Below are 23,097 nucleotides of genomic sequence, written 5' to 3'. Positions count from 1 at the left end.
ATTGGGAGCTATGCTCCCTTCTTCAAATGAGTACTGTTTTATGGTTTAAGGCTATGTTTAGCATTTTGTTATAGATTTTATCGCTGTAAACTGCTCTGGCTTTTCTTGTGAAGAAGAGCAGGCTTGGCATTTTGCACAATTTTGATGTGCAGCTTGGCTCACTTATAGAATCAGTCTGTTTTACAAACTTTGCTGAGGTACATATTTGGGCTTCTGCTGTTGTGCTAGCCTAAATTATATAGTGTTAAGCTTCAGGATGAATTTCAATGCTAATTTCTTCCTATATATTGGAATTTCTTGCCTAAGGATGAGTTGAGTATATGCTTTCCATCCTACTGCTTCCATACCCCTTTTAGCCTGCCAACCCAGAATGAATCACCGCAAGCAGAAACTGATTTGGAATTCATGCAAAATAAGAAGGTAGAAGAAAAACTGGTGTATCTGAAGAAACGCAATTATACCAAGCCTTGACAACTTTTTATCTGGATTTAGGAGCCAGACTCCTTTTTCAGCTTTCAAGTTTTTCAGATGTCTAGTTTAAACACATAACTGTTGCCTGGCTGTTTGTCTGGGTCTCCCTCCCTCTATCACTTTGTGTCCATTAGCCAGGGGCGTAGCAACGTTGGAGTGGGCCCAGAGACAAGATTTTAAAATGGGGCCCCCCTCACTGAAGCTCAGCTCATGAAGTAAAGAAATCTTAAATGAGGCTAAATAGTGGTAACAAAAAGCATATATCTATATCTATATCTATATCTATATCTATATCTATCCTATGTGCCACAATAGAACATCATCCTAAATTATTTATTTAAAGGTTTTGTAAATTGTAGATGCTGCAAATCATTTAATGGTACTAGAGAAAGACATGCTGTTCTGGTAGCTCCAGGTCTTAACACTCACATCAGTTTCGGAGGATAAAAACAACGGAAGGAAGCCCAGGTGGGTGCACGGCTGGGGGAGCCAGTCATGTGACTTGCCCCTGGGGGCCCCTCAAGGCAGTGGGCCCCCAGACAACTGTCTCCCCTTGCCCTATTGTAGTTACGCCCCAGCCATTAGCTTATAGTATCCATTCATGTACAATTTTTCTGTGTCACCATTCTGTGTCACCATTTTTGTGTGCATGCCAGTATGATGTCTGACCAGCCATTGATGCCCTCAGTTCCATGGGGTGGGGGTTTGGACTTGTTCCATGGGGTGGCAGACTCCTTCCCCCTTTGCTTGTTTGTTTGTTCCTTCCCTCCTGGTTGTATCTGTCCATCGCCTGCCTGAGCGAATAAGAAGGGGGAGAGAGCAATCTGCCCCCACATTGCTTGTATAAATATTTGTTGTTGTTGTCATCACCTCTTGCTCGTATCTGTCCATTGCCTGCCTCGGGTCTCCGTGCCACATCTAAACTCCCGGGTGCTGTGGCAAGGTAGGATTTGTTGAGCCCTGCTATGCAGTCCTTACTTAGCCAGCGTGGTGTAGTGGTTAGAGTGCTGGACTAGGACCGAGGAGACCCAAGTTCAAATCCCCATTCAGCCATGATCCTGGGTGACTCTGGGCGACTCTGGGCCAGTCACTTCTCTTTCAGTCTAACCTACTTCACAGGGTTGTTGTGAGGAGAAACTTATGTAGTACACTGCTCTAGGGTCCTTGGAGGAAGAGTGGGATATAAAATGTAAATAATAATAATACTGACACATAACACAGCCTTTTTGTGGAAAAACCTAGAGAGGGATCCTTATGGCCCCTTTGTGCCTATTTGTGGATAGGCATCTGTTGGTACGGTGGTGAATTATAAGTTTGTGTGAATAGGATTGGGGCTTTTTGTTTGTTTTGTTGGTAGTACTGTACTGAAAGAAATAGACTGAGGCTTGTTGGTGTGTGAATAGAAAAGAAAAGCTTTGATTTTCATTATATTGCAATAATTATGTCACTACAAATAGACAAGATCAAATATACCAAAATTGTTATACAGATTTAGAAGTTTGGATGATAAAGCACTTGTGAATATGTAATGGGAGCTTCGAGTACATATTTGCTGGCTCATGGGGAGCTCAAGGGAAAGCTAGCTCAGACTAACTTGTCCAAGGGTGGGCGGGTGTGTGTCGTTGGGGAATAGGCATGGCTTCGATCTGTCTCCTACAGCTTGGATTGATTGTAGCTTGGTTAGTGCGATATTCATGTTCCACATCAAACTTGAGGCAAAGCTCCAGTTAACTTTAGGCTGATGGAACTAAAGAGTAAACAGCTTTGAAATAAGGATACTGAAGTTAGATGTCACAGCTCTGTATTTTGAGTTTGAGTTGTCTTATTGTGGTGGATGGGTCTTTTACTAGTGTTGCTTGGTGCTGCCCGTTGTGGGTCAGGAATCTGATCTGACAGAAGAACTTTGTTCCTTAATGATAGGGCATGTAATCTCATGATCTGGTTTCAGAGAGAGAGGCAGAAGGCCATACCATAGTTTAGTGTTGTAAGATCAAGTAGGCACAAGCCTTATACTCATGTGCACACTCAATCTTCCCCTTCTGTGTGGAGATGCAACTTTAGATCCTGGCTTGTGGCAAACCATAGTTTATAATCTTGGTGTGGGAGGAAGAGAGCATCTGAGCCCGAGACTTGTGTTTGATAGTTCTCATAATGTCAAATTTCAATTTGGCATTAGGCTGATTCAGGCATTGCATGGAGCCTAGGTTAAACCTTTGCCATCTCTCAGTCTTGGGAATGTTGAACTTGCCTTCTCCTGCCCTCATGCAAGGTGGAAGAGTTCTACTTCCAGTTGTGATTAGAAACGAGCCAGGCTAGTTTGCGTTGTCCAGACCAACCAATCCTGGAAATATACAAATATTTCAAAGACACCATTGGGTGCACACTCTTTCCCAAAAGAACCTACACACGGTAGCACTAACCCTGCAGTTTCTCATGGTTTCAAGGCGCATGTAACAATACACTTTCATAAATACTGTTTGGTATACTGTACTAGGACATGGATTTGCATATAGTACTTCTGTGACTAATAAGTATGTTCAAACACAGAGAGTGTCTGTCTTGAGAGCCACTGAAATGCCATGATCAATAGACAAGTATCCCTTGTGCTCATGGCAGAATGTGTCATCAGCAGTTTGTGTGATGCTCCTTGGCTCTTGAAGTAGAGTTTCCATTCCAAAATGAACCTTCTCTTCAGAATATGTCTGGTGTCACAATAGTACAGGTGTGTGTGTGTGTGTGTGTGAGAGAGAGAGAGAGAGAGAGAGAGAGAGAGAGAGAGAGAGAGAGAGAGAGAGAGAGAGAGAGAGCCCAATTGAACTAAAGCTGATATTTTAAAGAATGCAATGAATTGTTGAAGCTAGTAGTCTTTTTGATTGAGGGTTAGGAGCAAGAAAACTGTCAAGCTGCTCTCTGCATGGAGTATAATAGCAAAAAGATACAGAACTGCACACTACACTTAGGGAATTTATTTCTCCATGTCTTTAATACTTAATTGTGGTTTAAAGTACATGTAAAATACTGTAGTGATACTTGAGATCTTGGTCTGTAATCCAAGAAGAAAATGCTTAACTCTCAACAAGAGAACTTGGAAAGAATGACCCAGACAGAGTGTTAAAAAGTAAGAAAACAGCCCATTTTGATTCTCTTATATCCTGTCTGTGAAGTTTCTCTTAAGAAGAGATGGTTTATTTGGCAGCATGATAAAGAAATAAAAGACAAATGGTTACTTCATAGGTACTTCTAACTCTTCTAAATCAAGAAAATATTGCAACAACTCTAGTGACTTGCTTAAAATCTAAAATTACATGTTTTGGCTTGAATAAATTGTGTTACATTAGTTATGTGTGTTCAGTAGACAGAGGGGGTTACATATGCCAGGTTAAAAAAACACACCATTTGAATAGGGTTGGCATCCCCTCAGGAGGAGGGTGATATGGGATATGCACATGAATATCTGATTTTGGCTGCTCCATGGGCTGCAGGGTAACAAAAAGGGGATGAAAATGTGCCACACAGACACGTGGCAGTCCTTCCTGCAATATACCCTGTTGGAGTGCAGGTGGGAGATTATGTGACTGAATTCTCCACATAAAAACTCTGTGTTTGCGGAAGTGAAGAGCTAGTTTTGAATTTGGACTTGGAGGCAGGAAAGGATAAGATCAAATTCGCACAAGCCTTGGTCTCTTCCTGCTCAGTCTTACCTGATGTGCTAACTTTTTCATATTTGGGGGGCCCCAGCTGTGTTCACAGTGAAAACAGTTGCTGAATCAGCTGTGTTCAGTTTCAGCCTGCCTGAGGGACAAAGACCTGCTCTTCCACCCTGCAAGGCCCTCTGTCCTTGTAGCTGGATTCTCAGCCTTCCATCTCTAAAATTGCAACTGTCTGCTCCTATTGTTTCAGTAAGGTTCATAATCTTGGGACTCTGGCAGTGGCAATTAGTCCAGCATTTCTCTGTGTGCCTCCTTATTGAGTTAAGCATCCTGTTCTGGAAGCCCTGCTTTGAAGCTGCAGTTGATCCAATGTGTCAGTCTCTTTGCCCTTTCAGTGGGTCTTGAGTGAAGATTCCCTTGGAATGTCTGTGAATTTGTGATTGCAGAGTATATTATGTCAATATGGAAAGGGGAGTGGGCTAAAATATACTCACAAGCCGTGTTCCTCCTCTCTAAGATGTGCACACACAAGTTTTTTTATGTCCGCTCAGTTAATTTCAGATCCCGCTCAGATTGAATCAAAAAGGTCCCACTCTAAATATACTTGTGCTCACACTGCCTTGATCCTGCCACCCAGAACAAAATTAATTCTGAAGACAGATGAAAAAAAACTAGAGAACACGGCTCACAAGGATCTTTTGATTACAGTCCCATCTTGAAAACAGATGACAGTCAAACACATTATAAGCATCTTCCCTTTAAAATTGTTAGAGGAAAAAATGTGGACAAACAAGTATTGAACTGCACTAAGATAGTTTATTGTATAAAAATGGTTAGATCATTTTTATACAATAAAAATGAACTTTTAGTATTTCATACCAAGTATCTAAGTGGGGCTGAAATGCAGTTAGGCTATTAAGACTGAACTAAGAGGAGGGGTATTATTGTGCACAGTTTCATCAATACTAACTGCTTTGCCTGGGATTTATGCAAATGGGTATGAAAGTGTACACATTGAAGCATTCCCTCATTTTGAATGATCCCCCCCCTTCCAGTAATGACAGTATGTAGTCAAATCCAGTTGTATGTCAAATTTATTAATGATCTCGGATTAGTTGGGGTCATTCTAAGAAAGGTGCTGGGTGGGGTTACACTCCCCCAGAAGGAACAAGTACGCAGCTTGGAAGTACTCTTGGATCCAGGCCTCACCCTGGTGTCTCAGGTGGAGGCTATGGCCAGGAGTGCTTTCCATCAACTTTGGCTGATTTGACAGCTGATTCGACAGCATTCCTTGAAGAGAAAGATCTTAGACCAGTAGTGCATCAGCTGGTAACCTCCAGGCTTGACTGTTGCAATGCACTCTTCCTGGGGCTGCCTTTGTACATAGTTCGGAAACTTCAGTTAGTTCAAAACGTGGCAGCCAGACTGGTCTCAGGGGTAACCCAGAAAGGCCATATTATGTCTGTTTTAAAATAGTTGCACTGGCTGCCAATATGTTTCCAAACAAAATACAAAGTGTTGGTTCTTACCTTTTAAAGCCCTGAATGGCTTGGGTCTGGGATACCTTATAGAGCACCTTCTTCTGTATGATCCCCATCACATGTTGAGGTCATCTGGAGAGTTCTGTCTCCAGTTACCATCGGTACGTCTGGTGGCGACTCAGAGCCGGGCCTTCTCTGTAGCTGCTTCTGGCCTATGTATATCTGTAATTTAGGCTTGTTGTTGGCCTTTAAGAGAGGCCTAAAAGCCTACTTGTTTGGCCTGGCCTTCCAAGGTTTTTAAATAGTAATTGGTTTTAAATGGCTCTGAATTGTATTAAAATGGTTTTTATGTTGTTTTAAGCAATGTGTTTTTTAATGGTGTTTTGCTCTGTTTAAAAATTTGTTGTGCCTGTGTTGTGCACCCCAGAGCCGTTGGATGGGGCAGTCTAGAAATGCAATAAATAGATAATAAGCTCTAACCACTGTAAAATTGTGCTGCTGTAAGGAACAGAGGAAACAGTGACAGCATGCAAGTTCCAATAAATGTGAACACTTGCGCATTTAAGGATTTATTCAGGAAATATTTCTGGCCCCATCTCCGTAATCATTGAGCCCTTTCTCATGATCCATGCAAAGGGTTTGAAGGGGCGAGGGGAGGGAGCCTCAAAAAGCCTCCTTCCCCACAGAGGATTCTCCTGTTGCTGGGTGGGCGGATTGCCTGCGTAGATGATTGCTGGTTTCTGCTGGCAGTGGGGAGGTTTTGAAGAAGCCCCCAGAACTCCCTTAATATACCTTGTGAATGCGTGATGCATTATGGGGAGTACTTTGATGCCAGCTGGGAGGCTGTTGGGGTGTGGGTGCTGCATGGAGTCGTGCGGCACCAACACATAATCATTTAGCCCAGGCTTGCGCCCTTAACCAGGGCTAACAGCCGGGGCTTCCTTGCAGGGTTGTTGCTGTGCCACTGCCAGGAGATGCACCACTCCTGGCGGTTCTCCCGCACAGGCAAAACTGGGCTGGGCTTCCCTAGCCCGGTTTTGCCTGCATGTGAGAACAGCCTCATCTCCTATCAGAAAACAACACTGGAACCAGGCGTCACTCCTCATCTCCTATCACACAACACTAGAAGCAGGGGTCACTCCATGAAATTGATTGCCAGGAGGTCTAGGACCAACAAACGGAAGTACGTTTTCACACAATGCGTGATCCACTTGTGGAACTCTCTGCCACAGGATGTGGTGACAGCCAACAACCTGGATGGCTTTAAGAGGGGTTTGGATGACTTCTATCAATGGCTGCTAGTCGGAGGGCTGTGGGCCACCTCCAGCCTCAAAGGCAGGATGCCTCTGAGTACCAGTTGCGGGGGAGTAATGGCAGGAGAGAGGGCACGCCCTCAACTCCTGTCTGTGGCTTCCAGCGGCATCTGGTGGGCCACTGTGCGAAACTGGATGCTGGACTAGATGGGCCTTGGGCCTGATCTAGCAGGGCTGTTCTTATGTTCTTACTAGTATTTTTTAGCCCGTTAAGATAACGGGCGCTAGTAGGGTTGTGCAGACACGGGCTGGTCCCACCGCCGCCATTTCTCCTGTTCCCTCGCCCAGGCTGGCCCCTTCCCCCTCCCTCTTGCCCTTCCCCCTCCCCCCTCCCCTTCCCCCCTGCATTTTTCCCCCCTTACGGCCCGCCGCTCCTCCTCCTGTTGGCAAGCAGTTCAGTTTGGAAGTGGCGGCGAAGCAGCAGCAGGAGGCGGCGGCGACTGGGTCCGATGCCGGCCGCGGTGGGCGCCACGCCATGCGGCCTGCCGTGGCTGTTGCCGTCGGCTCCCCGCCGCCGCCATGGGCCCCACTCGCCGCCGTCATCGCTTCCCCGTCGCAGCCGCTGCCGCCGCCATCGGGCCCTGTCGCCCCACTGCGGCCGGCATCGGCCCCAGTCGCCGCCGCCTCTTGCTGCTGCATCGCCGCCGCTTCCAGGTATAGAGGTCCGGACCGGGACCCAACATGGCCGCCCGTGCCTGGGCGGCCGTATCTTTTTCGGCCGTTCTGCGCATGCGCTCCGTGCATGCCCAGAACGGCCAAAAAAGACACGGGTGGCACGGCCGCACACACAGGGGTTTTATTATAGAGGATGTAAAAGCTAAATTGGCTAACGTATGGCATTGTCCTAATTTTTATTTCATAACTTTTCTTCTCTCCCACACTCTCCTGTAAATTGGGTAGTGACTGACAGTTTATACTGCAATTTATGTAGATTGTAATAGCTCTTGGAGAATAATATTTGCTTCCTGGTGCCTGAGCTCTGACATCCTCTATGAGGCTCTAGACAGCTCCAGCAATAATTGGCTCATCTTGGGTTCTTGTGCAGCTAGCTGCTAAACCTTTTGCAGAACCAAAATTTGATTTTTCGCCTTTGTTCATATTCTGGTGGCTTCAGATTTCTTGCTTCATGAAACTCATGTTGAATTTCCTTTTGACAAAATCACCGTCATAGTCTAAATTGGATACTTCTGTGTTTGGTGGTGGCATTATTTTATAGGGCCTCTGCTACTTTTCCTGTAGGGATTTGAGTTATGTATTCCACATGCAGAGTCTACCACATCTCAAGTCACTTTGTATGCTTGCCAGCTTTAGTGAAATGCTTAAATATCTTGTCTTTTTAAAAAAGTGTTTAATCTTTGTGGGTACAATGATTAGTTTGGAAATGTGACTCTGACCAATCGAAGGATGTGAAATTGAGTCTTGTGCCTCTCATCTAGTGATCATAGCAGAAGTATTGACTCCTGTCATACATCTGAAGCTAACTTCTAAAGAATATTGGTGCAACTACAGCATGTCAGTGGTGCAGCAGGGAAATGCTTGACTAACAAGTAGAAGGTTGCCAGTTCGATTCCCCGCTGGTACTACATCGAGTTGCAGTGACATAGGAAGATGCTGAAAGGCATCATCTCACACTGTGTGGGAGATGGCCATGGTAAACCCCTCCTGTATTCTAGCAAAGAAAACCACAGGGCTCTGTGGGCACCAGGAGTCGAAATCGACTTGATGGCACACTTTATCTTACAGCATGTCAGAAGCTGCTGTTGGCTGCATCTGCCAAGTTGGTGTCTTGCATGTTATCTGTAGAGTTGCATTTCCTGAGATTTTTAGCTGTGATCTTTAGTCCTGAACAAGTTGTCTACCCTTGATGTACACAAGCATATGCAAGCCTCTTAAATTGTTTAGCTGTTTAGTTTGTCGTCTTTTTAAAGAGACAGCATCTTTGTCTCCCCATCACAAGAATGGTCTGGAGGGAGAGAGTGGCATCTTTGGTGCAGCATGGCTTCATACAGGCTTGCAATTAAATCTGCCAGCCTGTTAGTCATTTGTTTGTTTGTTTGTTTGTTTTATTTGACTTGTATACCGCCCTTCCAAAATGGCTCAGGGCGGTTTACAATTAAAGCACACCACTAAAACAGTAAAGAGCTAAAACAAATTAAAAAACAATATAACAGTTAACAATTTTAAAACATTTTAAAACAACAATTACAGTAATTAAAAACCCCGAAATCAGGTTTTGAATTTTAAAATAAACCAGAAATTAAAACCTCCACAATTTAGGAAGCTGAGAAAGCTTAGGTGAAAAGAAGGGTTTTCAGGTGTCTTTTGAAAATTGCCAGAGATGGGGAGGATCGTATCTCAGCAGGGAGCGCATTCCACAATCTCGGGGCAGTGACCGAGAAGGCCCATCTCTGTGTAGTCACCAAATGAGTTGGCAATAACTGGAGACGGACCTCCTCAGATGACCTCAGTGGGCGGTGGGGCTCATAACGAAGAAGACGCTCTCTTAGGTACTCAGGGCCTAAGCCGTTTAGGGCTTTGTATTTTGCACTTTGTATTTTGTCCGGAAACCTATTGGCAGCCAGTGTAGCTCCATCAGTAAAGGAGTAACATGGTCTCTCCGAGATGACCCAGAGACCAACCTGGCTGCCGTATTCTGAACCAACTGAAGTTTCCGGACTACGTACAAAGGCAGCCCCACGTAAAGCGCATTACAGAAGTCAAGTCTGGAGGTTACCAACAAATGTACCACTGTTTTGAGGTCATTGATCTCAAGAAATGGGCGCAGCTGGCATATCAGCTGGAGCTGATAGAAAGCACCCCTGGCCACTGCCTCAACATGAGAAACCAGGGAGAGGTGTGAATCTGGAAGTACTCCCAGACTGCCAACCTGTTCCTTTTGGGGAAGTGTGACCCCATCTAGAACAGGTAGCTCAAAATTGTCTCTAGAGTTCTGACCCCACACAATAAGTACCTCCATCTTATCTGGATTCAGCTTCAGTTTATTCTTCCTCATCCAGCCCATTACTGCTTCCAGGCAGGCATTTAGGGAGGATATGCCAGCTCCTGAAGAAGTTGACATGGAGAAGTAGATCTAGGTGTCATCAGCATACTGGTAACACCCAGCTCCAAATCCCCTGATGATCTCTCCCAGCAATTTCATGTAGATGTTAAAAAGATTTGGAGAAAGTGTGGAGCCTTGAGGGACGACATACTTAAGCTCAGATTTTGAAGAGCAACAGTCTCCAATCAACATCATCTGGAATCTATCTGAGAGGTAGGAGCGGAGCTACTGTAAAACAGTGCCTCCCACCCTCAACACCCTCAGATGTTCCAGAAGGATACTATGGTTGATAGTATCGAAAGCTGCCGAGAGATCCAAAAGGACCAACAGAGTCACACTTCCTCTGTCAATTGCCAATTGGAGATCATCCGTCAAGCCAACCAAGGCAGTCTCTACCCCATAGCCCGCCCCAAAACCAATTTGAAATGGGTCTAGATAATCAGTTTCCTCCAAGACCGCCTGGAGCTGAGAGGCCCCCACTCTCTCAATTAGCTTGCCCAGCCATTGGCAGTTGGAAACAGGCCTATAATTGCTCAACTCTGAGGGATCTAATGCAGGCTTCTTTAGAAGAGGTCTAATGATTGCCTCCTTAAGACAAGGAGGCATCCTGCCCTCTCTCAGAGAAGCATTTATGATATCCACCAGGCTGTTTACAACAACCTCCCTGCTAGATCGAACAAGCCATGTTGGACAAGGGTCAAGAGAACAAGTGGTAGGCCTCATTGATTCAAGCAGCTTTTCCACATCCTCAGGAGTCACAAACTGAAACTGATCCAGTCAAATAAGAGGAGTCGTTGGGCACCTCCAGCTCAGACATCAAATTAATTGTGGAGTCTCTAGGTCGGCCCGAATCCAAGAGATTTTATCTGCGAAAAACTCTTTAAACACATCAAAGCGGGTAACTGATGACTCCAAATTCTGGTTCAAGGGAGGGGAGGCAGATACTAATCCCCTCACAACCCTGAACAACTCCGCTGGACGTGAATTCACAGAGGCAATACAGACAGAAAAGAACCTCCTCTTTGCTGCACGTATTGCCTGAGCATAGATCTTTAGATGTGCTCTATGTCGCAATCTGTCAGATTAGAGTCGAGTCTTCCTCCATTTGCGCTCCAGTCGCCTACCTTGCCGCTTCAGCCCCCATAGATCTTCTGTATACCAAGGGGCCAGTTTTGAAGCGGGTCGGAGGGGACGCTTGGGAGCAATCGTGTCTATTGCCCTGGTGAGCAAGTTACTCCAATTCTCAACTAGGGCATCAACAGGATCACCAGCAAAGCCAACATTAAATCCCTCCAAGGCTTCTTGGAATCTTAATGGATCCAATAACCTTTTTTGGCAGACCATTCTAATGGGCCCCTCGCCCCTGAGGAGGTGGGAAGTGGTTGTAAGTCCAACCTTAACCAGATGGTGGTCCATCCATGACATTGGGAAAATCATAGGAGTCCCCACCCACGGAACACCACCCTGATCAGAGTAAAATACCAAATCAAGCGTGTGACCTGCAATATGCGTCAGTCCTGAGACCACTTGGGATAGGCCCATAGTTGTCATGGCTGCTATGAACTCCTGAGCTGCCCCAGACAAATTGGTCCTGAAATGAACATTGAAGTCCCCCAGCACCAAGAGTCTGGGAGACTCCAACGCGAGTTCCGCGACTAAGTCCGTGAGCTCAGTAAGGGATTCAGCGGGGCGATCGGTACACCAACAGAAGCCCCAATCTATCCCTGGTCCTCAAACTCAAGTACACACATTCAATATGGTCCAATACCCTGAAAGGGACCCTAGCAAGGGAGATGTTATCCTATAGACCACAGCCACCCCACCTCCCCGCCCATGTCCCCTCACCTGCTCCTTTACAGAATATCCTGGAGGGAGAAGCTGGGACCAAACTGGACCACTAGCCTCCCCCAACCAAGTCTCGGTAATACATACCAGGTCGGCCCGTTCATCCTTGATCAAATCATGGATGAGTTCAGATTTATTTTGGACTGACCTGGCATTACAGAGGAGCAGGTAAAAGCTATGTGGGTTGTTGGCAGTGCTCCCCGAGGTCAGAGAGCTGGAAGGACAGCTGGAAGGGGAGACTGCTATTAAATTTTTTCTACCCTTTCCCTGGAATGGCCCGTTGACCTGCCAACATTACTTCTTCTATTCCCCACCACCACCGGGATGGCTGCCCCATAGTCAACGAAGGCACCCCCTGTCCCCCCATGTTCAGATGAACCCAAACACATTACAGCAATTTCAACCCAAGTCTAAAACAGCTTAAAACTAATTAAACAGAAGCCCTCTAGCCCTCGCCCTCCCCCGAAGTGGCTCCTCCAAAGGGGCAACCCCGCCGGTGGTGGGCCCACTGCTACAGGGAGCCTTCCTATAAAGCCCAAAACTGAGCAGGTGACCCAAAGAACAGCTGAGTCGCTCAGGGGCTGGTCCCAGTCCTGCCCACACTTCCGACAGATGTTAACCTGAGGCTGCAGCCCCACAGGGGAAGCAAAAGCAGGCAGGCAACAGCAGAAAGAACCCCAGCACCCACCTGGTCTCTCACTCAAGGCAGCATTGGGCGGTAGATGGATGGACTCTCCCTTTCTCCCTCTGCTGGGCTTCTATTTGTCCACAGACAACTTGAGCATTCTTTCTTCCAGTTCATAAAATCTTTGTTCCATGGTTGCCTGGAGAAAATCTACTTGTCAGAGATGAGCAGGCAAGTGGCTAGTTTAGAAGGCTGATTTTCTGTTCTATGCTTTAGCAGATGTCAATTCCACATTCTTTAGAGCACAAGGAAAACACTTTATATGAAAATAGCTTTATAAGCCCCAAAGGCTCAGCAGTGCTGTGCAGTCCTTATGACTCTTATGCTATTTTCCAATTGAGTCTAGAACTCTGAGCTGGAAAGGAACAAAAGGCCATCTAAGTCCACCCCCTGACCAAGCTATGCAATAATTACAAGGTGTTACTAGCCAGCCTGACTGGGCGGGGGTGGGGGAATTGATTCTTGTTCTTCCTAACTGGGCAGTGAGGCATTATATTTTTGGCTGGTGAACTGAGCCAATATTTCTTGACTCCCGCTGATATGCCAGAGTTTCCTAGCTTTTTGTGGGCATTTTTTCACTACTTTTCCTCACCTTTGGACTCGACCCCCTGACCCCAGCGCTCTGGTGTCTGTGTGGCTTTTATTGAGTAGTGAGGACACACATTTGAAAATAGCCAAAGGATGAGAAGGGGTACTCCACCACTGCAGCATTAAAAAATCTGGCCCTATGAGGGGAAATGATTGACAGCCTCTTCAGGAGAGAATAGTTTTGCACATCTGCTTAATTATTTTGAAGTCATTCCAACATGATGTGTTGTGAGCTGCCCAGAGAATAATTTGTTATGGGGTGGCTAACACTTCTGTTTTCTCTGAGCATCAACTGACATTTTGACCCTATATCCTACCTTTTCTTACTCTAATATTTAATTGTATTTGATATAAAATATAATGGTTCAAAATAGCCTTTATTTATAAAGCTAGGTACAAAATGGAAGCACGCTATTGAGATGCATGCTATCAAGAACTTTTGCAATACTGAATACTCGCATGTTATCCTAAGACTTAAGAGTATCCTAAAGGTAAGGTAAAGTGAGCCATCAAGTCTTTGTCAACTCCTGGCGCCCACAGAGCCCTGTGGTTGTCTTTGGTAGAATGCAGGAGGGGTTTACCATTGCCATCTCCTGTGCAGTATGAGATGATGCCTTTCAGCATTTTCCTGTATCGTTAATTGCTCGAGAACTCATTTTCACCAGTTGACTATTATTTGACTATACCTGGTCCAGTTTTGAAAGACACTATCAATATAGTCTGTACCTTCTACTCTCTGAAGCACCCAAGTGCATTCGTTTTAAACACTTCAGCAAGGACCAACACTTGATCTCCCATGATGGTATAGTTGGGAGTTTCTGGTTAATTTATCTATTGTGCCTATCAAGGATTAGCTGCCATGACAAGTAAAATTGAAGCATCCATCTTCAGAAGTAGCACTTCTAATTATCAGATGATTAGGATGAAAAGGGGTGGACTAATGTATATTTGTTTAGATTAATGGCAAATAGTTGTATAACTGACTCTGTTCACACAGATACAACCACCATGGGCAGGCTTTTGTGGATAGCAATCTTTGGCTGGTAGCAACTACTATGACTTCTGGAGGCTGAAAAATGTCACTCATTGCCCACACAGCATCAGGGAAGTTGCTGCCAACCAATAATATGATCACCTGGCTTACACTTCTTGTTTATATGCACAATGCATATTGGCATAGCAAAGATGACTCATTTGAGTACAGAACTTCGTGTCTGAGTTGGCTGTAATGAATAGATTAATAGGAAGTCTATATTTAGTTCTTGGTTAAAATATGATTAAAATATATCTATCTGAGGAAGGTTTCGCCTGCAGCAATTGCTGGCAAGTTGCAAGTCATGCTAAGTAACCAACACTAAGAATTGGAGACGAGAACAGTTACCTTGACTACAGACATAACGATGTCTTAATTTGCATGAGGACTAAACTAAGTGTCCATCAGTTTACTGATGTCTAAGAATGAGGCACACTTGGGAGATTATCCAATATTTTAAAAATAAATTTGAAGGACCAGAGAGGTAAATGCATACAAGTGCCTTGTCCTCTGTTAAACCTAACATGCATATGTTGCTCAACATACTTGATTGTCTGCACTAAATTCAATCACACACACACACACCCCTGGCCAAGTCATAGCCAAATGTTCTTGAATGCATAGTCAAGTACAGAATTGTGAATGCATGCAGTGCTTTTAGAGGTGGCATAAATGGGAAAACTTTTACTAATAAAAAGTGATAGCTAACAAAATGTCCTGCTGTTCTGATGCTGAGGCAGAATGAGAGAGAGTGAGTGCTAGCATACAGTTAAGAATTCTGTTACAATTTACTGCCCATTGTTAATAATTCTAAGCTTTTGATCTTGCTGCAACTCATGTAAATGGCAGTCTCCAAAAATAAACTTTGCTGGAATATTTGTGTATCTGTTTGCAGGTGAAAACTAGGCTTCTCCCAAAGGAGTTTGTTCACGTTGAATATTCAAGGATAGGTAGAGGTCTGTGTGTCTATGTATAAAGGTAAAGCTAATTAGGAATTCCAGGACTACAGGCAGATCAAGCAATCACTTGAAAGAGGTCATGCGAAGTACGGGAATACAACACTTGTCATCTGAACCTACTTCTGTAATGGGATTAGTTTTAAGACTGTTATACACAAATGGAATTGTTTAGAATGCTGCAGATTACATCAGTGTGTGCATATTGCAGAGATGTTGTGGTATTTGTAAAAATATTGGCCCTTCTGGCCTTGATTTGGTATTAAAGACAAAATATAGAAGCAAATATATGGCATTTTGGCTATAATATATTTCCAGCCCCTGGTAGGTAGATGTGTTGTGTATTCATTTAGCCATGAGCAATATTGCAAGCTGCACAGTTTCTGAAAATGCTAATGGGCAGCTTCACATGTCATGCTGAACCTGAAGTTTGGTGGAGCCACCAGACCCCCAGGAATGTGTCTGTGCACCCTCCTTCCAGTGTCAGTATGAACATGCTGAGATTAGTTGATTCATACAACATGCCTGATCTCGGCATGTTCCACCCTACTTGCAATTTGGAACCCAACATCTATCTCTCACTTCAGATCTTAGTTATAGGTGTTAGGTTGTGGACTGCAGGTAGGGTGGAAGATGCCAAGATTGGAAATCACAAAACTCAGCATGTCTGTTGCCGTGCTGGAAGGGAGAGCACAGTGTCTGTGTTCCCAGGGCTCTGGAGGCTCAGACAAAGTTCAGGTTCAGTGTGACATGTGAAGCTGCACAATGCATTATAGTCCTCAATTTACTCATGATGAAGGCTTTCTGAATATTACTGCCTCTGCTGTAAACTCCCGTAGCAGCACCCTTGGCTAGAGCTTATTGCAAATACTTTGACAAAGCCAGTGAGGAATTCTGTGCAGCCACTCGAGGACACATTCTAAACAAAGACTGTGTGAGGAGCACCCATCTTTCAAGAAAACCTGTTCTTACCTGTACTTTATCAGTTTTACTAATTTTGTCTAGCACTTTCAATTCTGCATAGATTTCATTTTTTTATTGCTGCTAAAAAGCATGATGACTAAAACTACTTTTTCAGTCTACTGGTGGAGTGAAGGCACTAGCTGGTTTTACTAGAACTGAAAAAAGTATTCACTTTGCACTTCTAGTTTGTGCACAAAAAACAATGAAGAGTTGCACCTCAGTTTCATCAGGGCACATCATCATCATCATCATCATCATCATCATCATCATCATCATCATCATCACATTTATATCCTGCTTTTCCTCCAAGGAGCCCAGAGCGGTGTACTACATACTTGAGTTTCTCTTTCACAACAACCCTGTGAAGTAGGTTAGGCTGAGAGAGAAGTGACTGGCCCAGAGTCACCCAGCTGTAGATTTGTGATAGGGCTTCGAAGCGCCAAATACTTTTAAAGCCATGCACTGTGTATAAGATAAACCTTCTGATCCATTCTGCAATTCTGACAGCACACATCACAGAAGTGGAAGAAATTGGGGTACAGAACACTGATGTTCCTGAGGAAGCAATTTATCCTCTTCATTTATCCTAATAAGAAACCCTATCCTCTCTCATTCTGCATGCTCTAAGAAAAATACTGAAAAATATTTGGCTTAGAGCCAAAATACTTGTTTTAAGTGTGTAGTTTGGCCTGTGTGTGTGTATGCGCTTCCTCAGTAACAGTTGTGGGGCAGAGGAGGCCATTTCCAAACTGGAACTATGGCATGGTAACGGGGAGCTTTCATCCTTTTCCTCCACCATGGTCCCAGTCCAGATTGGGAGCATTGCAGCAGCTTCCTCCCATGGGCATCCTGGGGGAGCGGCAAGAGGGGGCACTTGCCCACTGGATTGAGCCAGTCTCCATTGAATTAAATGGGGCATACTCCCAGGGAGGGGGGGTATAGGATTGCTGGCTTTGAACCCCCCTGGAAAAAATTCTGTGGACACCCATGCTTCCTTCCCCAAAAGGGAAACCCCTGTTGGTGCTAAACAGAGCTGCCCATATGGGGAAAAATAACTGTGGGGGTGGGACTAATCTGGACTGGGACTGTGGTGGAGGATATGGACCCTCACCCCCCACAGCTGTTGTCTCCATTAGAAAAGTGAGCACCTTAGGGTCCATTTACTCATTTACACACGACTAGTTCCCAATGCTTCAGATGGCAACTCTAGTTCTGGCAAACATTTTCAGGCCAAATTAAGAGATTTTAAAGTACTAGTATTATGAAACAAAGAGGCCTTTTGATATTTGGTGGTTATGGTAATGGCAGTTAAGTAGTTAGCCTCTGCGATCAGTTCTACTGCTTTATGGTAATCGTGTCAATATATTGTTAGCATGGGTATTGGGGGTGCATGGGTGCAGTTCCCATCATCTCGATTGAGCTGGTCCCGTTGAATTCAATGGCGCTTACTTCCAGGTATGTGAGTATAGGACTGCAGCCTTTGCAACTCCCCCTGCCCCCCGCAGAAAGGTCCTGCAGATGCCCATGGTTGCTGGTGTATCTATAATAGATTCAGTTTTGAAAACTGGCTGCAGTTGTATTTTTTAATTACTATGATCGGTTCTTAAGTGCATGGAAGCCCTTACTCTGTCTGCTTTCTGCACAGCTGTGTTTAAAATAGCAAAACTGCTCTGTAGAATGAGTTTGGATTTTTACAGGTGTCGAGACACACTTAATTCCTTCCTGTTTTGTCTTCTCCAAAATAAGCAGAAGATGGACTGTCAGAGCTATTGTATGTGTATTTTTCTATATTAATCAAATGTCATAACTTAAATACACTCTGGAATATATCTCTTCATAAAGCATAAACATTGTGGGCTGAATTGGCAGAAAGTTGCTTTAGAACAATAGCTTTTGCTAGGATAAGACTCTTATATTTGTAGGTGTTGATACATCCTAACATGTCATGTAGTGCAGCTTCTGGTGGAAATTGTCCAAGATTAAGATTTATTACTTCGTAGTTTCCGGAGTAGCTTTCTAGATAGCATATATCATGGTGAAACAATTGTCATGTCCTGTGTAATGAATCCAGCAGTATCATTTCTTGTACATTTATTTCTTGAGGTGCTAACATGATAAACGGGTCCCCCCTTTCAGTAAGGAATTAACTGATATTGTCACTTCTAGGCTCTACGTAAATCCTTCAACAACCAGAATTTTTGCATGGAATAGTGGAGCTGTATCATTTTCTTTATTTATCATATTTTTATACTGCTTGATATGTATCAACAGTGTCTTCAGCTTTACCTCTTCTTCCACCCCATTGGTCTATTAATGCCCCTTAGTATTATTTTCTCTGCAGCACATTTTTCTCTTTCTTAATTCTTCTTCTTCTTCTTCTTCTGCTTGTTCCTGCCACGCACAGCCACGATGATCACTGAGTTTGGAAGCAAACGATGTTGACTCCAGCAGTTCACACCAGTGATTTTCAGATGCAGGACTGTGCAGTATAGCTCATTGGCCAGAAGATACTAGGGGAAAGTGGCACTAACTCCACCATGTACCCCTGATTACAGAAAGAGGATGAGCAATGCATATGTAATGATGCAGGCCTTTTTGTGTGGTTCTTGGATATTTCCACAAACAATAGATATTTGGAATTCCTCTGCAAGGTTGGAAATGTAGTAAGGGGGCATCATTAGCCCAAGGGCCTTACATTGAGCAAACTTGAATTAGTGGGTGTTTTCCAAGATGCACTTGTACAGATCAATAGCCTGAAGAATCCTCTAAGTTTTGGAGAGGACTGCTGGTCTTGTGGTAGCAAGCATGACTTGTCCCCATAGCTAAGCAGGGTCTGCCCTGGTTGCATCTGAATGGGAGACTTGATGTGTGAGCACTGCAAGATATTCCCCTCAGGGGATGAAGCCGCTCTGGGAAGAGCAGAAGGTTTCAAGTTCCCTCCCTGGCTTCTCCAAGATAGGGCTGAGAGAGATTCCTGCCTGCAACCTTGGAGAAGCCACTGCCAGTCTGTGAAGACAATACTGAGCTAGATAGACCAATGATCTGACTCAGTATATGGCAGTTTCCTATGTTCCTGTGTTTTAAATCTGACACGAGTGGATTTGTAATATGTTGGCAAAGCCTTGTACCATATTAAAGTTGCTGTAATTAAGTGGAACATGCGTATTATATATTTGCAGATGGATGGAAGTCTGCCTAGATGAAGAACTGCCACCAACTACTGAACTGGAAGAAGGATTAAGGAATGGTGTTTACCTTGCCAAATTAGCAAAGTTCTTCGCACCAAAATTGGTGTCTGAGAAGAAGATCTACGATGTTGAACAGACACGCTATAAGGTAACATAATGCTTTTTAAAAAATGGTTTGCATGATACAAACTTGGCTTACAACCAAGAGAGTCCAGTCAGTAGGAGTTGCATTTGTTTTTTCTTCATTTTACTGCAACATCACAACCCTGCTGAAAGTTGATTAAAGTTTTGCTCTTGATATATTCTGTTATATGCTGCCTCCACAGAAATGGATGCTTTTTAATATTTTTGGAATTTTTTCTGTCAGTGAGAGAGGACATTATTCAGGTTCTCTAGCATCTGGCAGTTAGGAGAACTTTCAGCGCTTTGCTCCTCTTTCTGGAAATGGCACTCTTTGGTCTAGAAAGCCTTCCTCTAATCCCTGATGCATGGGAGCCCTCTGCTTACTCAGTGATGAGGGAAATGCACTCTGCACCAATTGAGAGAGTATTGAACTTTTTTTTCGTGTGTGTATGTTCGTTCCAGGATTGGACCCTGGCATTTGAAAACAGATGCTGGAGCTGAACCTTTGTGAGTCCTGGAACAAAAGTCTGAGAAATTACTCCTGCTGCTTGCTCTCCTCTACCACTGATATAATAATTTATCTACAGTTTTGTGTCATGAACTGTGATGGGCTAGTGTGCTAGAGTTTGATGGGACAGCCCAGAAGGGCATATGTCGAAATTAAGGTCCATGGGGAAATCATACTTGTTATAGAATCCTTCACACAAACAGTTGCTTTTTTTTTTTTTTGCTTTAAATTTTTATTGATTTTAACAATATCTTGAAAATCTCATTACATCAAACATTAAACAAAAATTGACTTCCAGCTCACCAATCAGCGCGAATCACTAACTATACAATTAACCCTTGCTATAGTAATTCAAAACATATATCCTATACCTTACCAAACTCGGTTTTAGTCTGCTCAACCTGCTAATATTACAAAATTTCAAACCCTATTGAAAAATCAATATTAGGAAAATAGTTCTTTAGGTACAGTAAGAACGGTTTCCAATCTTCTTTAAAACCTTCCAAATTTTGATCTCTTATCAGTGCTGTAAGTTTTGCCATCTCTGCATATTCCAAAATTTTTATCAGCCAATCTTCTTTTGAGGGCAGTTCATTGTCCTTCCATTTCTGTGCATATAGTATTCTGGCCGCTGTGGTTGCATACATGAAGAATGTAAAATTTCTTGTGGAAAACTCTCCTTGCGTTATTCCCAGCAGGAAGGATTCTGGGCTCTTAGGAAATGTCATTTAAAAATTTCTTTTTAACTCATTATATATCATGTCCCAAAAGGCCTTAGCCTTCCTACAAGACCACCACAAGACCACAAAAGGCCTTAGCCTTCCTACAAGACCAAGAAAAAAAAAGTTCCTTTACAATGTCCACATTTCCAACATTTGTTTGAAACATTTTTATACATTATCGCCAGTTTTTTAGGTGTCAAATACCACCTGTACATCATCTTATAATAATTTTCTTTTAAAGTGTAATAACATGCAGTGAACTTTAAATCAGTTTTCCATAATTTTTCCCAAGCTGCCATATCTATATTATGACCCACGTCTTGAGCCCATTTTATCATAGTCGTTTTAACTGCTTCATCTCTTGTCTCCTCCAAAAGCAACAGCCTATACATCTTGGACACTAATTTTTCATCATTTTCACATAGCTCCTTCTCAAATCTCAACATTTGAACCTCAAATCCAAGTTTGAAATCCTTCTTAAAAACTTCATTTAACTGATGGTACTGAAACCAATTACTGACCAAATTTTGTACTTCAATTAGATTTTTTAACTTCAAGCCCTTTTCTTGAAAACACAACAGATCCCTATAGGTACCCCATTGCCACACAAACAGTTGCTTTTAGGTTGACAGCCAACTCTCTCTTTGGAAAGATGCAAAAGGCAGCCAAACCCAAATCTACATGTGCATGCCCTTCATGCTGGGGGTCTGCAAGTGTAGTTTTGTACGCTTATCTGTTTCAGAGAGCGATTTATTTTTTAAACAAATCTACTTACAGAATTGCTTCCTTTTTTTTAGAGGTCTGTTTATAATTTGTGATATGAAACAAGCAAACTGCAGTTACCATCCAAAAAACTTGCTTGTGTATTTGTCATGGGTTTTGGCAGCTTCCTCCCATTCCGTACCCCCCCCCCCCAACCTCCTATCTGAGCCATTTCATGCAGCGTGAATCTACTGCTTCTCAGAATCTTTGCCCTGGTAACCTTTTGATATGATTCTTTGCCTTTCCTTTTAATGATTTCGGTTAGCAGTTACTTGAGCTCCTTGGTGTTCCAAGATACTTGAAAAGGGAAGAACTTTTGTAGCATCAGCTATCATGAGGTGACAATCTTCTAATGCTCTTGAGATTTGTTGATATGATTAGTCTGAGAGATAAAGTGAGTTAAAAGCAAAGCAAAGAGTTTCTGAACAAATAGGATTTTGAGTACTCTGTTTCATTTTTGGAAAGTAACATAACTTGTTGAAAGCAAACATTCATGTGAAATAATGTGCAAAGACGATTGTCTGAAATACCCTGGGATTCTCTGTTCACATAAACAAGTACTTATTTCATGTGCGATAACTCTAAAGTAACATGACTTGGGAAGGGGGTGAGATAACGTGATATCAAGTTCATAATCTCCCTCTTAAAATCAAAAGACCCAACCAATTTTCTACGCTATCTTTGTAGAATGTGTTTTCGGGTTTGTTTCTCATTTGTGTGCATAATAGCGTTCAAACAGAATAAGAGCACACTACTTAATGGTAAGCTTCATAGGAAAAACCCTTCCCTATTTACTGAGCAACTTGTCTCCTTCAGAAATAAATAAATAGAAATTCTGTTTTCATTAAGACTGTGACCCTTAAACCTGTGACTTTGTGTAAATAAACTCAACAGAACTACTCTGGAATGAGAAGATTCAGGATTTGTAGCTCAAACTTTACTAGTTGAGTAGTCTGTCATAAAACAGCTTTTATAATAGCTGAGATTCACCAGGTAGGTAATGTTCGAAACTCTATGTATGGGGAAAACTTAGTTAGGAATTTAGATACCATTTGTGGTATTGTGTGAAATAACTGAGTGGGTCTCTCTCTTCCTCCTTTTCCAATTAGCGATCAGGTCTTCATTTCCGACACACAGATAATACAGTACAATGGTTACGGGCAATGGAGTCAATCGGCTTACCCAAAGTAAGTATTTGAATCCTGAACAGCAGAAACTTGCACTTGTATTTTTACTAACTTTTGGGAAATCTAAGGGAAAGCATCAGAGTGAAAAAGATGAAATTCCTGTACTCCTCCTGGCTTGCCAAGGCAGCTGGTACCATGCAGAATGTGAGCAAACTCCTGTGCATTCCAGCTGGCTGCAGAAGGTTCTGTTGGGTCAAGCCCATGTGAGCTCTTGGGAGATCTGGCACTGGAGCTGGGAACAATGGGAGAAGCCAAAGTCTCCGAAGAGGGAATTTGGCGGTACTTGTTTGTAAACAAAAGTTTAGCAAACAAGGTCATGGGTCTGCTGCTATAGAAGAAGCATGAATTACGAAATCGCATCTGTAAAGCCGGGTTTCTGTATTTGCCTGTTGGTTGCTTGGCTTGGCTTCTGCATTTGATTTCTACTAACTGCCTCTTTTTCTCAGCTACCTTTGGACTATTAAGTAGGGGACAGCAACCTTGACTCTCCAGCTGTTGTTGAACAAAAACTCCCATCATCCCCTGCCACAATTTATAGTGGCTCGGAATGATGGGAGTTGT

At 43.4% G+C, this 23,097-nt stretch overlaps 1 protein-coding gene across 3 annotated transcripts in view; it reads left to right on the top strand.

Moving 5' to 3' along the window:
* The window catches only part of IQGAP2 (IQ motif containing GTPase activating protein 2), a 219,248-nt gene that overhangs the window by 99,647 nt on the left and 96,504 nt on the right, over window positions 1-23,097 (top strand). For all 3 annotated transcript variants that reach the window (XM_053299875.1, XM_053299877.1, XM_053299876.1), the window contains exons 3-4: window positions 19,226-19,382; window positions 22,459-22,536. In XM_053299875.1, coding sequence (XP_053155850.1) covers window positions 19,226-19,382; window positions 22,459-22,536 — 235 coding nt within the window. The remainder of the gene's footprint in view (window positions 1-19,225; window positions 19,383-22,458; window positions 22,537-23,097) is intronic.

The sequence above is a fragment of the Hemicordylus capensis genome, chromosome 2 (genome assembly GCF_027244095.1).
Source record: "Hemicordylus capensis ecotype Gifberg chromosome 2, rHemCap1.1.pri, whole genome shotgun sequence".
Lineage (NCBI taxonomy): Eukaryota > Metazoa > Chordata > Lepidosauria > Squamata > Cordylidae > Hemicordylus > Hemicordylus capensis.
This window is presented reverse-complemented; position numbering and strand designations above follow the sequence as displayed.